The sequence below is a fragment of the Corvus cornix genome, chromosome 11 (assembly GCF_000738735.6).
Source record: "Corvus cornix cornix isolate S_Up_H32 chromosome 11, ASM73873v5, whole genome shotgun sequence".
Lineage (NCBI taxonomy): Eukaryota > Metazoa > Chordata > Aves > Passeriformes > Corvidae > Corvus > Corvus cornix.
Genome location: NC_046341.1, coordinates 6,494,378 through 6,509,051, shown reverse-complemented (window position 1 = coordinate 6,509,051; position 14,674 = coordinate 6,494,378). Strand labels below are relative to the sequence as shown.

Below are 14,674 nucleotides of genomic sequence, written 5' to 3'. Positions count from 1 at the left end.
TTTAGAGGATTTTGGAAGTCTTTGGGTTCTTTTGGAGCTTTAAGGGCTTTCAGGTAGTTGAAGGGGTTTTAGGGACTTTAAGCCTTTTTGGAACATCTGAGGCTTTTAGGAACTTTTGAGGGGTTTAGAAGCTCTTGGGACTTTTAGTATCTTTTAGGACTTTTAGGAACTTCTAAGGGGTTTAAAAACTCTTAGGGCTTTTAGTAATTTTTAGGGGTTTTACGAACTTCAAGGTTATTCAGGAACTTTTAGGGCTTTAGGGGATTTTAGGGCATTTAGGAGGTTTTAGTGCTTTAGGAACTTTCAGGGCTTTCAGGATCTTTTAGGGCTTTCAGCATCTTTTAGGACTTTCAGGAACTTTAAGCATATTTAGGACCTTTAATGGGTTTAGGAGCTCTTAGGACTCTTAAGATGTTGTAGGGCTTTTATAGGAATTCCCCATCTTGAGCAATAAACCCTTATCAGGCCGAGCCCAAGGGCAAATGTCCCTTGCAAGAGACAACACAAGGATTTCCTCCCTCTTCGTGCTCGGGCAGTGTCTTTGAAGGTCTGTCGATTTACAGATAATCCCGACAACACCAGCAAGTGCAGTCGTTGACCTAAAAATAACTCCTGATAACGTCAAATGCAGACAAAAGGCTCTTTGTTCCACGAACAGCAGCAAAAAGTCCTTTCCTCGCTGGTCCGAGGGGTCTGTACCTAATTCCCCTCTCCAGGAGAGCCTAATCTTGGGTTTAGCAGAGTTATTCCCGGGAGGTGGATTTATGGCGTTTCCCGAAGGAGCCGGTCGGGGTGACCCGCAGTGGGAGGCTTGGCTCACCGCGATGCTCCCGCGGCTCTGGTTGCCATGAGCGTGCGTTTCAGAGCTGGCCCAGCTCCCCGAGGCTTGGGGACCGCCGGACTTCAAAGGCGGCTCTGTTAGCCATGGTCCGGCCGCTTTAGCCACGGTCCGGCCATGTGAGCTGCTTCCCATGGGAGCCTTGTCCCGTGGCAGCCAGGAAAATTGGGGGCTTGGAATGGAAATTAAACCAAGCAGTGGGGCGATGCAAGCGTGCGGGGTGTCTCCTGCTCCAGGGATCCCAAAGCAGCCGTGGCACCTGTGGTGGCACAATCCTTGTGGATCAAGGTCCATCACCTTGCCTGCTGGAACGGGACGTTGTTTCCACCCTTCCCTCTGCAGAAAGAAAAGTCTCATTCAAGCCATTGAAAATATCTGCAAGAGCAACTATTTACCCAGGGCACTTCCCGGAGCCCTCCCCCCGCCCTGCTCCCTCCACTCCCTGCGTCTCGGCTTTCTCCAGCCCGGCTGTTTCCCGGGGCACACAAAGGGCTGGATGCAGGCGCTGCTTGGCAGCAGCTTTACCCACTCCGACAGTGCTGCCTCTACGCTTCCAGCCTCAGCTCCCACTCAGGGCCAGGGGTGCCCATCTCCAGCCTTGGGGTGGGTGCTGGGAGCCCTGGGGTCGTATGCAGGCTCTACACCCCAGATCCCAGCCCACCTGCTCCGGGGGAGTGCTGTGTATGCCTCTCCTGGGATCTGGGCTCCTTGCCCTGCTCCTTTCCTCCCTCACACCCTGCGGGGAGCGGGACAGGGGTCACGGGGACACTCCGTCCCGGCTGCTTTCCCATTAATTGTTATTTTTTAATCCCGTTGGCAGTCAGGCGTGCAGCCTCCTGGCTCCGGCTCCTCCGGCCCCGGGCCGCCGCTGGATGCCCGCCAGCCCGCTGAAGGGCGGCGGGACCCGGCACGCCCGGCTGTCCCCAGCCGAGCTCCCCCAGCCCATCGTGGTGCCGGTGCCGGCCGGGGGGACGCAGCCCGGTGCTCCCAGCGCGGTGCTCGCAGGCTGAGCCGGGCCGAGCCGAACCGGGCAGGTGCCGTGACCGAGGGCAGCGGCCCCTCAGCCCCCGCAGCGACCTCGGAGGGTCTCGCTGGGGGACGGGGTGCGGCCCGCTGGTCCCGGGATACCGCTCTGAGCCGAGCCGGGCTGCGAGGTGCCGAGCCGGGCTGCGAGGTGCTGAGCCGAGCCGTGACGTGCCGAGCTGAACCGAACCTGGCAGAGCCGGGCCGGGCCGAACTGGGCAGGTGCCGTGAGCGACGGCGGTGACCCCGCGGCTGCCGCAGAGATCGCGGGGGTCTTGGAGGGGTCGGTGCGGGGCACTCCGGTACCGCCCCGCTGAGTCACCGCCTCCGGGGGTACGGGACGGGGCGGGGCGCTGCTCCGGGCACGGCGCTGAGCGAGCCGGGCTGCGAGGTGTGGAGTGGTGCTGAACCGAACCGTGCCGAGCCGTGCCAGCCCAGCCGAGCCGTCCCGTGCGGAGCCGGGCGGTGCCGGGCGGTGCCGGGCCGTGCCGAGCCCGCCCCGGGTCCAGGTATGGGAGCAACGGGGAGTGGTTGAACCGGGGACGAGGGAGGATCGGGGCGCCCGGTGTCCGCCGTGGGGGTCCCAAAGGCCGCGTTGAGGGGCGTTTGCTCGGCATCGGGAGCCGAGAAGATGCTGCGGCGCTCCGGGCGCGGGCAGAGCGGCGGGAGCACGGGGTGGGGAGTGAGCGGGGTGGGCGTCAGCCGGGGCTGGGGCAGCCCAGCAGGGCTGGGGGGCACTGGGGCTCCGCGCGGGCGGTGGCATCGGGCAGCGCCCCGGCTTGCTTGGGCAAGTGAGCAGCCTGGACGGATGGAGCGGAGGGGTCTCTATGGGGGGGCCCGAGCTGCACCCCGCTCCGGTGGGTGCGGGGGCTCAGCGGTGGGTGTGATGCCTCCGGCTGGGCAGAGCCCGGGGTCTCTGCTCGTGGCCATGGTGCCAGTTTTCTGTGAAACCAACCTTCATCCCTGCTCCATGGGGCTCGCACTCCTCTGCCCGGGAGCCAGGCTGGATTCCTGGGCCATGAAGCCGCAAAGCCCCCTGAGCTGCCCGGGACCGGCTGTTCCGGGCTGCTGCCAGCGGCAGAGCTGAGCTCCACGAATCTCCACCGGCCGTCGGCCCGGTGTGTGGCCATTGCTTTCCACTTTATGGGAACCACCAGCACACCCCATTCCTTCCCTTCCTCCCTCCCGGCGGAGGGTGCAGCATTCCCGTGGGATCGCTGGCATGTCTCGACAGGGTGATCTCCCTTCCCTAAAATGCCTTTTGGGGGGATTCCTCCTGCAACATCCCAGTTTGCTGCTGCCGGTCCCGGCATGTCTCTGCGGGATATGGGATGTAGGATGCTTGGGGTGGTCCCTGCCCACTGTCTGTGCTGCCCCTCCAGAGAGACCAGCAAAACCCAGCGAGACCAGCTGGAGAATTGAAATGAAGTCTCCTGGAATAACCTCCTGGCAGCAAGTCCGAATGGCTGTTGAGGAGGGAAGGCAGCCAAAGCTCATTTCATGGTCTGAGGGCTGCAGTAACCCCTCCCCAAGCTCCACCGCCAGCGGGGAGCCAGGAGTGTTTCAGAAATGGGGAGGAGGGGGGGCAAATCCTTTGAGCCCGGGACTGCAGCCATAGGGGGGTTTGCCATGTCCCTTGCTGGGTTCGCAGCTCCCATGTGAATTAAGCCAAGGACTGAAATGCTGCATACTTGGTTGCAGTCCAGCTCTTAATCCCACGGCCTGGGGGCTGCTATTCGCAGAGTAACAGGTTTGCAAACAACTGTGTGTTGCCTGAACGGGGATCCCTGGGATTGGCCATCCCTGCACCTTGTGGTGGCACCCGTGGGTGCAGGCGCAGAGCTGTGTGGTTTGCAGACAGCAGGCTGGGTGGCTCCCAGCGTGCCAATGTCTGCACGGGACCAGCTGGGCACAGCCTGTCGGCGCCTGTTTTTCAGGAGCGCTTGGACTCACCAACTCCTTTCCCATCAGCTCACCCGACAGCTGGGGTCTGGCAGGAATCCGGGGGGCCCACAGTCTCTTACCTGGCTCCTTGGGTGCTGCAGGCTTTGCCCTCACCAGGCTCCAGCACCTTGTTTTCTGTGCCAAGTGCCTGGGAGCCTGATTTGGGGTGGTCCTGAGCTACTTTGCACTGCCCTGCACCTCCCTTCCCTGGCACCTGAAGCACAGGCAAGCAGTGGGGACCCAGCTCACGTGAAGGCGAGTAACACCTGGGAGGGGACAGGGTGTTTTGGGAGCCATTTGAAACCCAAGGGAGTGGTTTGGAAGGGGGATGGAGGGAAGATAGGGCTGATATGCAGGAGGAGACATGGGGTCACTCTCAAAGAAGTCTGTGTGGTGGGAGTACGTGGCAAGGACAATTGTCTGTAGCCCCTGTGGCCAGAGATGCGCTTGCACCACTTTGTTGCTGTGTCACATCAGCCTCAGCCCAGTGTAGGTGTACCTGGCAGAGCGTGTGTGGCTGCTGCCGAAGCCGCAGTCTTTGTGTGCCACCGAGCCGGGTGCCGTGTTGCCCTGGCACTGAAGGAAGTGCTGGGTTAGTTCACTGTGATATTTCTGTTTGTGGTGTTTTTTAGGAAATGGAAAATTTTAAAAAGGTTTTGAATGTCAAGACCTAGCTCTAAGCAAATTCTCTGTCTCAGGAGCCCCAGGCACTGTCAGGCACCTGTGCCAGCCTCCCCTTGGTTCTCCCCACGCCTGTGTAGGAAGGGACGGCTGCCAGTGGCTGGCAAAGAACAGATCTGGCAGGGAGCTGTGCTGCTCCCGTGGGAATCACTATCAGATCTGGTTTCATCCTGCTGGCAAGACTCATCTTGAAGGTGCTGGGCCTTCTGTGCAGCACCGTGGCCTGGGAAAAGCTGAAGCACTGCACCTCTCCCCGTGGCACAGCTTGTCCCTGCCGGGCTGCCGGCGCAGTGCAGCTGCCCCTCGACTCTTAGGGCATTAACAAACGCGCCCGGTCGGCCCCGGCCGCCCACCGGTGCCGGGAATCACATGCCGATGGCATGAATAACGTGTGGCTGGCCCCTGCCGGACACACGCCACTGGCCAAGGACAAGGGCACTTTGTGAAGCACTCAGATACCGACACTGGGGCATGCCTTTGCAGAGGGACCACGATGGGGTCCTCACATCCTTGGACAGCTCCAGACCTAGGGCACATTTTCTGTGGCCCCTGCTATAGGAAGCTCTTTATGCAAAGCTGTTTTGTATCTCTGGGAGCCCGTCCTGGCTTGCCTCTCCGTGCCACAGTTTCCTCATCATGTTGCTGAGTCCCTGCCTGAATAACCCACTGTGGTGACGAGCTTCAGACTCATTAACATCTCGAGGAACAGAGCGTCACTTTCCTAACGGACCTGAAAGGAAAAGAGATAAAAGCCCCTGGATCTCCCTGTTTCCGGTGTTTGTTTGAGTCATCAGAGCATCTTCCCTTCTCCTTGGAAAAAACGTCATATCCAAAAGCCACGTGCCACCTCCAAAAGCTTAAATACCTGCTGCCAAGTTACCCAGAAAGCAGTAAGGTGGTAGTAAACACTGGGCTTTTTATTCGTGGTTTTTTTTAGTCTTTTTTCCTCCCCCATTCACCTAAGGTTTAGAGACCTCAATATAATGCTTTGGCTTTTCTTTCCAAGACCAGTATGTTAATGGTGATGGAAGGATACGAACTGGTGTCTGGGCCTGAGCCTCCCTCTCTGCTGATAAGGGAGCCTGCTCCAAGCTGTGCAGCCCTGGCAGAGTGTCTGCCACCTCTTTGTACATAATCTGCTTGATTTTGAGGCCAAACCAGCAATTTTTCCCCACTGCCATCCGGGTATGGGAAGATGACGAGGCAGGATTCAGCTCTGATGAGAACTCAGCACATCCGGCTACCTTTCCTATTCTTATTGCCAGCGTGGATGGAAGCCGTGGTTTCTCACTGTGAAACCATTTTCAGGGGATTTTCTCTTGCTATTGTTCAGCTCAGGAAACGACAATCGGAGTCAGGGCGAGCGGGACCGTACAGGGCTCGGAGGGGAAATACCGGCCCCCCCACCCACTTTCCCGTAGGGATTTCTGGTCCCAGTTGAGTAACAGCTGAAAAGGGCTGATCCTCTCCTCCAACCATCCCAATAAAATCTTAAAGATGTCAGCATAGTGGGATGGGCTGAAGCCTCGTTAGGATTCAGCATTCCCCATCCAGCGGTGATGCTTTATTGGTGTGCCAGCTCTGTGCTGCCTCAACACGGTTGGAATTCATGTGCAGCTCCATTGCTTTTAAGTGATCCAGGTGTTTCCCATCTCCAACAGCATTTTGCCACCCCAGGTCTATGTTTTTTGGATATTTATGCATCAGCCCCAAGTACGTGGCAAGGCACCGGGATGCCAGCCCCATCCAAATCCATTTACTGCTGCCAAGTCATGCCTGTGCCATACCCTCCCACCTCACACTGGGAGACCTCGTTAGTGTCACTTAGTTACAGCCACGGCAGTGGTTAATTAACAACCCGAAGCCGCTGTCTTCTGATGATAAATTGCCACAAGAAATAGACAGGGAGGGACAGGGAGTGGGCTGTACACCCATGCAGGATGCGTGCTGGCTACAGAAACTTCCAGACAAAGCCTGTACTGGTGGGAGAAATCTGCTAATGAGTTCTCAGGCAAGTGATTTTTCCCCAGCCTTCCCATCCCAAGACCCCTGAGCACCTGGGAGCACTCACAAGCCTTTGCAGGTGATGCTGGTTGGTGCCCCAGCAGCCACTCACAGCAAACAGAACAGGACTTGACAGCTGGTGGGCTTTGAGGGGATGTTTGAGAGCGGTACAGAATGGGGGTGCAGCAGTGGCAAACAGGGTGCTGGCTTCACTTTGGGCATTGACGAGTGTTCTGCTGGGCCAGCTGCTCCAGCAGCTCCCACCAATACTGTGTCAGACCTGGAGGGGCTTCTGCTGGCTGCCAGACCCTGGCAGGGTGTGTCCCATGGTTGAGGTGACAGCAGGGTGAGGAGGTGATGACACTTGGTGCATCCCAGCAGAGCTGGAGATGCAGTTTGTGGCCTGGGGCAGGCAGAAGGCAGGATGAAAAAGGCTGTGTGTGTGAAGGCGTAGCTGGGTGAGCTCAGGGGTGTGGCAGCACCCAAGGGTGCTCAGTGCTGGCCTGGGTGGAGGTCACAGAAGCCCTGCTCTTGTGCAAAGACAAAGAAAAGGGTGGTGGAGCAGAATGCCAGATGAAGGGATGGGCAAAGGGGCTGTGCAGGATGTGGCCCAGCTGGTTGGGGGCAGCAGATTTGGGCAGCCATGGTTGCTGTGCTGGCCTTGCCAGGATGTGCCTGGGAGAGCCTGCTTCTGCAGGATGAAATGATGGAGCGGTTTGCAACATACCCAGCTCCTCAGCTAATCTGCAGGAGCTGAAAGCACCCAAGAAAATAATTTTAGGGCTGGCAAGTTAGGAAACCACAGTTTCCTTCTGTTCCTATCATTTATGATAACAAGGCAAGGCGTTAAGTGAGATATGGAGCAGAGAGCGGAAGAGGGGACCCCTCCTATGTGGATTCGTAGGTGATTGGAGCCTGTGCTGGAGTGCTGGGGCACCCTCTCTGTGCTGAGAGCTCAGGGGCTTCCAGCCTCTGCCATCCTTCCAGCCCACAGCCAGGTTGGATGCCCAGTGATCCTGGCTCCTCATGGAGACAGAGGCAGCAGGGAGCCAGAGCAGACACACTGGCTGGTGTCCCACCTGCACAGCCTTTGCTCTCCATCCCTGCCCCCATGGCATGGGGGATACTCAAATGCTCATGTGGCCCCTTTTCCTTTCCCTTTTCCAGGCTCTGCTGTCTCCTCGAAGGCCAAGCCAAAGTAGAGAGCTGCCCAGGATGAAGGTTCTCTTCCTGCTCCTTCTCTCCCCTCTCCAAGGTAGACTATCCCAGTTGTGCCCTGCCTTGGGATGGTGAGCTGGGTTTGGGCTGCTGGGAGTAACTGGCAGCCCCAAAACTTTGGCTGGGGGCCACCATGAGGTGTATGCAACCAAGGCTTCCACAAAAGTCAAACATCTCATGGGCCAGTGTGCCTCTGGTGGGTCTTTTGGGCAGAATGTGTCCTTTCCAGGGAAAGGAGATGGTCTCCATCCATCCCTTCTGGGAATGGAGAAGTCCTCTTTCAGTCTCTGCTGATGTGGGTGGTAGCACATGGGAGAGGGTGTCCCTGAAAGACAGGAGGTCCTGTTGCCCGAGGGGCCCTGGCAGATCCTTGCAGCGTGGCTGTGACATTGGGGAGGTGGCTGGTGTCCTGCAGCCCATAGGACAGGGTTGGGGTAACTGGGGTGGAGAGCCTGGCGTGCCGTGTGACAGCTGCTGCAGGGCTGCAATGTTTGCCAGGGCTGGCTGTCCCTCCAGCTGATCTGCTGTCTCTGTGTGCTTGTACAATGCAGGGGTGGGAGCCAATGGCCACAGGGAAGAGGATTTCCGCTTCTGCGGTGACCGAAACCAGACCCAGGAGAGCTCTGTCATCTACGAGCATGACCGTGACTCCATCATCATCAAGAACACGGCCCAGGCACTGATAATAAAAGCGCCCTTTTCACCAAACAGGAGAAAATCTTCCTACAAGTACAGCCTGCCCCCCCCCTTGGGCAGGTACCGCTTCTGCATCTACTGGTTCGAGTCCAACAGGACCCTGTGGCTGGCATATGGGAAGCAAAGCATCCTCCTGGGCGGGGACCCATCCAGGAGCATCCCCGGGGGACAGGAGAGTCAGAAGACTGAAAGAACCAGCGCGTACATCTTCAATGTGTCCTACATCGAAAAGGGTGGGAAGAACACCTCCATGGATGCTAAAGTTGAATACGCCTTCCTTGGTAAATGCAGTTTAATGTTATTTTAGGGAAATTAAAGAATTGTTTTATCCCAAGTCTGTTCTCTAGCATCATCAGAGCACTGGTTGTTTCCCAGTATATGGTTTAGCCTGGTGATATGAAGATAGCTGAAGGGTGATGGAAGGGGATGCAGGTTTTCTTGAAGCAGCCCAAAGACAGCATCCCTAAAGGTGGAGATTTTCAAAAATGCCACTTGAAATCCTGGAAAATTGAGGTCTTTGCAGTGGTTTCTTAGGGTCCAGTCTCCACCATGAGGTCCCCATGGCCTCAGTGGGAGCTGAGCTCCATGTGGCAGAAAAGCCCTGTGGGTTGGGGTCACTATCAGCTTCCCTGGCTTGGAGTCACCTTGAAGCTCTCTGCTTTCTGCTCCCACCAGGGCTGTGCCAGGTAGTTCAGGGCATGAAAAAGCCAGATCTACCCCTGCATTTCACGGCATTTCCTTTCCATCAGCTTTTTCAGAGAGCATGCCTGTCTGGGAGCAGGATGTGGAGGAGCAGCTCACCTCCTTCAACAGCCTCCTTGCCCAGCCCCCAGCACCAGCCATGGGAGCCACGGAGCAGCAGAGGCTCCGGCGGTGAGTTCCCAGCTCGCCCCATTCCTGCCGCTGCCGATGTGTGCCTGCTGCATCCAGCTTACTGTGCCCCTTCCCCAACAGCAAACTTGGGAAGCTGGAGAAGATGCTGGCCAAGGTGGAGCTCGAAGGGCAGAACCAGACCTTTGGGAACGCCACTGTGCACGCAACTGTCCTGAGGGTCCAGCCCAGTTGGGCTCCTCAGCACCTGACCTTTGCTTCCCAGAGAGAGGTGGGTCCTGGAAAGTCTGCCTTAATGCTCTTGTGCTCTCTCCCGACCTCTCTCCTGACGAGTCTTTCCTTGCAGGAGGGTGGAGAAGTCCAGGGATTCACAGTGGACCTGCCAAGCAGCCTGTTCATGATGGTGAAGGAGAGGGAGGAGGTGGTGGAGCACAGAGTGCTCCTCATGGACATTAACAGGCAGACCATGTTCCAGGTAATGCCCACGTGAATGGCATGGTGGGGTGTCCCGTGGTACAGGGCTGCAGGGATGCCACCAGACCAGGCTGCTGGTGCTCACGGGGAGAAGATGCTTCAAAGATGAGCTAAAAGCTTGACAGGGAAAGTCCTGGGATCTCCTTCTTGGGAACTCTCCTCTGCTTCACACCTGGCAGCTCTCCTTTCCCACACTGCCACCTTCTCCTCTTCTCTAACAGGATGAAAACAGCAGCCATGTCCTGGGTAACAAGGTAGTCAGCATCTCCCTGGTGGACACAGTTGTGGCCAACCTCTCTGACCCGGTGGTCCTCACTTTCTTCCATGACGAGCTGCCGGTAGGTGGGGAAACAGCCTCATAGAACCTGATCCCACCAGGAATGGAGGGGGAAGGAGGGCTCAGGCCCCGCCAGCTTAGGGTGTGGTCACAATCCAGCACTTCCATGCCCTTGGCCTACCTGTGCAGGGTCTGCTGTGTCTTCTGGGGCTGTATCGCAATCATGGCTTCACTGTGTGCACTAGTGGTGGCACTGCCTTCCCCTCTCCAGGAGATGCCTTATGGCAGATGTGTCACATCCAGAACAGTCCCCAGGGCTGGGGACACTCTGAGTGAATAGCCCCTTGGCTCATTCATGGCTCTGCCAGGTGCCTGCTCAAAGCTGAACCCCTTGTTTGGAAAAGAGGACCTGGGAGGAGGTATCTGCTCCATCAGATGGTTAACAGAGTGGTCACTGCCAGGAGCCCACTCCCATTGTAGGGGGAGTCTGGTTTATCAAAGTCATAGCTTGTCTCCTGAGTCCATCTTGCCTCCTGCCTCATGTTGTCCCCTAACAAAAGTTCTGGGCAGGCAACAAACCCACAACTACATCCTGACCAGGGCCTGTGGTTTTGTCATTGCAGACGAACGTCACCCCACTGTGCGTCTTCTGGCAGGAGGACGCCTCTGGTGAGTGCCCCTGCCCTTGGGTGTGAAGTCAGGCCCTTTTTCCAAGGTACCACAGCCCCGCCAGCAGGGCGAAGGTTGCTCTGCACTTCCCTTCCTCACTCCATAAGCCGTTCCCACAGGGCAGATGTCAGGTTTTCCCTCCATAGCTAACCTAAGAGCTTTCCCCTTCCCTAGGGATGGGTTCTCATGCTGAGGGAGCTATTTGAATATGTGTGCTTGGCCTGGGACAAGCTGGGACTCGCCACTCTTGTTCTCCCTCTTTCCATGGACACCTTGCCCTGAAGATCCTTTAGCCCAAGGCAGATGTTCCTGCTGCTCACCAGATGCTCTCCCTTTCTCTTGCACAGCCAGTTCTGGGAGCTGGGACAGCTATGGGTGTACAACAGTGGCAGGGAGCAGCCAGACAGAGTGCAAGTGCAACCACCTCACCTACTTTGCTGTGCTCTTGGTGGGTAGCACCTTCCCTTACATCCCTACATCATTCCCACTGGCTGTTCTTCCTCACCACCTCTCCTCCTCCTCAGGTATCCTCTCCAGACATCACCCCCGTGCACAGGAATTACCTGAGTATCATAACCTACGTTGGCTGCCTGATCTCGGCTTTGGCATCCATTTGCACCATTTTCTTCCTCTACTTCAGGTACAGTCTGATGGCTCACCCCACGCCCCCCCTCTGTGTCCTGTCCCTGGCCATCAGCACCTGGGTGGGCACAAGCTGTCCATGGGCAGTTGGTGGCCTGGCTAGAAGCATCATGAAGGAGCCTTGCTTGAAGAAAGCAGAGTTTTCCTGTACAGGATCCACCCTCTTGGTCAGGTCTCCTGCAGGGTGCTCAGGAACACCAGCTCTTTTCAATGATTTTGGAAAATCTCCTTGGTTATTGTTATGGATGCAGCAAGCAGAAGTCTGCAAAGATCTTTTCAAGGACCTGGAGAAGAACGTGGGTGTCTTCTCCTGAGTCATGCCACTGATCCTAAGCAGATGATTCAGACCTGAAATCATAGAATCATAAAAACATAGAATGGTTTGGGTTGGAAGGGACTGAAAGATCATTCATTTCCAACCCCCCCGCCATGGGCAGGAACACCTTCCACTAGACCAGGTTGCTCAGAACTCCATCCAACCTGGCCTTGAACACTTCCAGGGATGGGGCAGCCACAACTTCTCTGGGCAACTTGTGCCAGGGCCTCACCACACTCACAGGGAAGAATTTCTTCCAAATATCTAATCTAAACTTGCCCTCAGTTTGAAGCCATTCCCCCTTGTCCTGTCACTCCATGCCCTTGTTCAAAGTCCCTCTCCAGCTCTCTTTAGGCACAGGGGGGTGCTTTAAGGTCTCCCTGGAGCTTTCTCCAGGCCACACAACCTCAACTCACTCAACGTGTCTCCACAGGAGAAGTGCTTCAGCCCTTTGAGCATCTTCAATTCAGGGTCAGCTGCAGGGGGCTGGATTTGCATGGGGGATGGGTGTTCCCACCTGTGGGGTTGGTCTCTCAGTCCCTCTCATTACCAGAGAGTCTCCTTGCTCTTCTGCTGGGGCGAGTTGCCCCGTGAAGGGCTGTGGGGTGTTGTGGGCACCATTGGTGCTGGCCAGGCATGGTGGTGAGGTCTGCTGCTTTTGATTCTCCAGAAGCAAGCAACGAGACCAGATCACGAGCATGTACATCCACATGAACCTGCTGGTCGCAATCTTCGTCCTGGACGTCACCTTCCTCATCTCCGAGCACTTGGCTGGCAGCGGCAGCGAGGCCGTCTGCAGAGTCGGGGGGCTGCTTCTGCACTTCGCACTCCTGAGCTGCCTCACCTGGATGGGCATTGAGGGCTACAACCTCTACCGGCTTGTGATTGAAGTCTTCAACGCCTACCATGACCACTTCCTCCGCAAGCTCTGCCTGGTGGGCTGGGGTGAGCATGGGGGAGGCAGAGACATCCTGAGGGCACAGGGTGGAGGGGCACTTGGGTAGGTCTTTCCCACCAGACACGATGCCTAGATGGGGATGGAGACACAGCTGTGGGGGAGCAGGCATCTGTCAAGAGCCTTGGTGGAGAAGGAGACTTGAAGGCTGAAGCAGAAGCTGGTGCTAGAGCAAGGGTGGGTCACCCTGGGGGTCACCCAGCAACGGAGACATGTGAGAGCCACCACTTGGGATCTTTAAATAGTAATGGGATCATCTCTTTCTGAAAGAAACATCCAGGACAGCCCGGAGAGATGGGCTGGATGAGGGAAGTGCCCATGCTTCTCTGCCATGCTTTGGGCTAGAGGTAATGGCAGGAAGATCTTAGGATCTTTCATGGCCTAAAGCTCCACATCCCTGGGAGGTCCCCAGCTGGGATCAGCACAGCACTGCTCCCTCCCAGGCTGGGGCTTATGCCAGGTGCCCTTGTCATGTGCTCCATCCTTGGTTTCCTGGTGGGAGGGAGGATGTTGGCTTGTGCTCTATGCAGAGAGAAAGGGGCAACAGGTCCTTCCAGAAGGTCCAAAGGCCAGGGAGTAGGGAAGCCACTTCACTTTGCTCTTTGCACCCAGGATTCCCCATCTGCTGTGTGATGTTGATCTTCCTGGCTAGCTGGACGAACTACGGCTCCTTCTCCATTCCCATCTATGAATCCATTGATGGCAGATCCATCAACGCAACCATGTAAGTCATGGGAGATGGGTTACCTGGTCTCTGCTCACAGGTAAAGTCAGCTGGCTAAACCTTCACCATGGCCTGGGGCTTTTCTGGGGTTTTGTGCCAGGGGCATCACCCCTTCCTGGGTTTTGGGCTGGTACCACGCTTCCCAACTTGTGTCCCTGTGGGATGACACAGCGTAATGCTCTGCCCTTTCTCCTCCCTCCAGATGCTGGATCACGAGCCCCCTGATCCATAACATCGTGAACCTGGGTTTCTTCAGCCTGGTGTTCCTCTTTAACTCGGTCATGCTGGGGGCCATGGTCCGGGAGATCCTCCGGCAAAACAAAAAAGGTCACAAGCTCAAGCACGTCCTGGCCCTCTTTGGGCTGAGCATCCTGCTGGGCATCCCCTGGGCACTGATCTTCTTCTCCTTCACCTCTGGTGTGTTCTGCCTTGTCTCCCTCTACATCTTCACCATCATCAACTCCCTCCAAGGTGAGCCTGTGACTCTGGGCTCCTCTGAAGGGCACCAGGATTTTCACGGGGTGTTGGTGGGGTGGTGATGGGGTGCAGGAGGAACTCTGTCAGGCTGGGTGGCTCGCTCTCAACTGCTGTTTGTCCTTCAAGGAGGTTCACCAATGCTTCCTCTCCCCTCTCCCAGGTTTCCTTATCTTCCTCTGGTACTGGACCATGGTGCTGCAGGCGAGGAAGTCTGCAGAGCAGAGCAGCTCTGACAGTGCCAAGCTGCAGCCCAGCAGCAGCTGAGCCCCATGGTGGCTGTGCCGTGCCAGAGCTCCCCACGCCAAGGACGGCCACAAGAAGGACCACACCATCTGCTTTGCTACTGCTCTTGCCCCGTAGGGCTGCAAGGAGCCCAGGGACCCACAGTGGGGCTGGCCACCCCTCACCGCTGCTGGCCCTCTCCCCAATTTCCCCACCCACTCCATTCTGACAGGCTTGGCATCCTTGGGGCAGGAGGGAGGGAGGGAGGGAGGGATGCTTACCCAGGCAGTGGGGGCTGTAAAAAGTGGAAGGGAGAGGGTCCCCAGTGCCTTTGGATGTCCCCCCCCATGTCCTGAGGCCAGGGATGATGAGTGGGAAAGGCCCAGTTTTCAGCCCCTGCTGGTGGTCACCATGAGGGTTCTTGCCCAGGGAAGATAGAAGGACTCTGCCCCCACTACACCCTCAGGCAGCTGGAATAATCTATTTTTGTTATTTTGTTGAATGTCTATTTTTGGGTGATGTAGGAGTTCAGTGAGCGTGCCTGCACACCAGAGTTGTGCCCATTAAAGTTGTTCCTCTTGGAATGTGTCTCGCTGGGGTCTCTGCTTGGTGTGTTGGTGGGCTCTCTGATGGGATCCACCTCTCCTCTGGGTTACCCCATTTCTGGGCCAGGACCCAGCATT

At 56.9% G+C, this 14,674-nt stretch overlaps 1 protein-coding gene across 1 annotated transcript; it reads left to right on the top strand.

The window, feature by feature from the left end:
- Positions 1 to 1,700: 1,700 nt before the first annotated feature.
- ADGRG1 (adhesion G protein-coupled receptor G1) lies at positions 1,701 to 14,575 on the top strand. The gene is made up of 14 exons (XM_039558421.1): positions 1,701 to 2,370; positions 7,658 to 7,745; positions 8,260 to 8,685; positions 9,154 to 9,277; positions 9,359 to 9,506; positions 9,582 to 9,710; positions 9,931 to 10,047; positions 10,610 to 10,655; positions 11,003 to 11,103; positions 11,180 to 11,295; positions 12,284 to 12,558; positions 13,181 to 13,292; positions 13,495 to 13,763; positions 13,930 to 14,575. Exons 2-14 carry the CDS (start codon positions 7,706 to 7,708, stop codon positions 14,031 to 14,033), a joined length of 2,007 nt encoding a protein of 668 aa, XP_039414355.1. The 5' UTR covers positions 1,701 to 2,370; positions 7,658 to 7,705; the 3' UTR covers positions 14,034 to 14,575.
- The last annotated feature ends 99 nt before the right edge of the window (positions 14,576 to 14,674 follow it).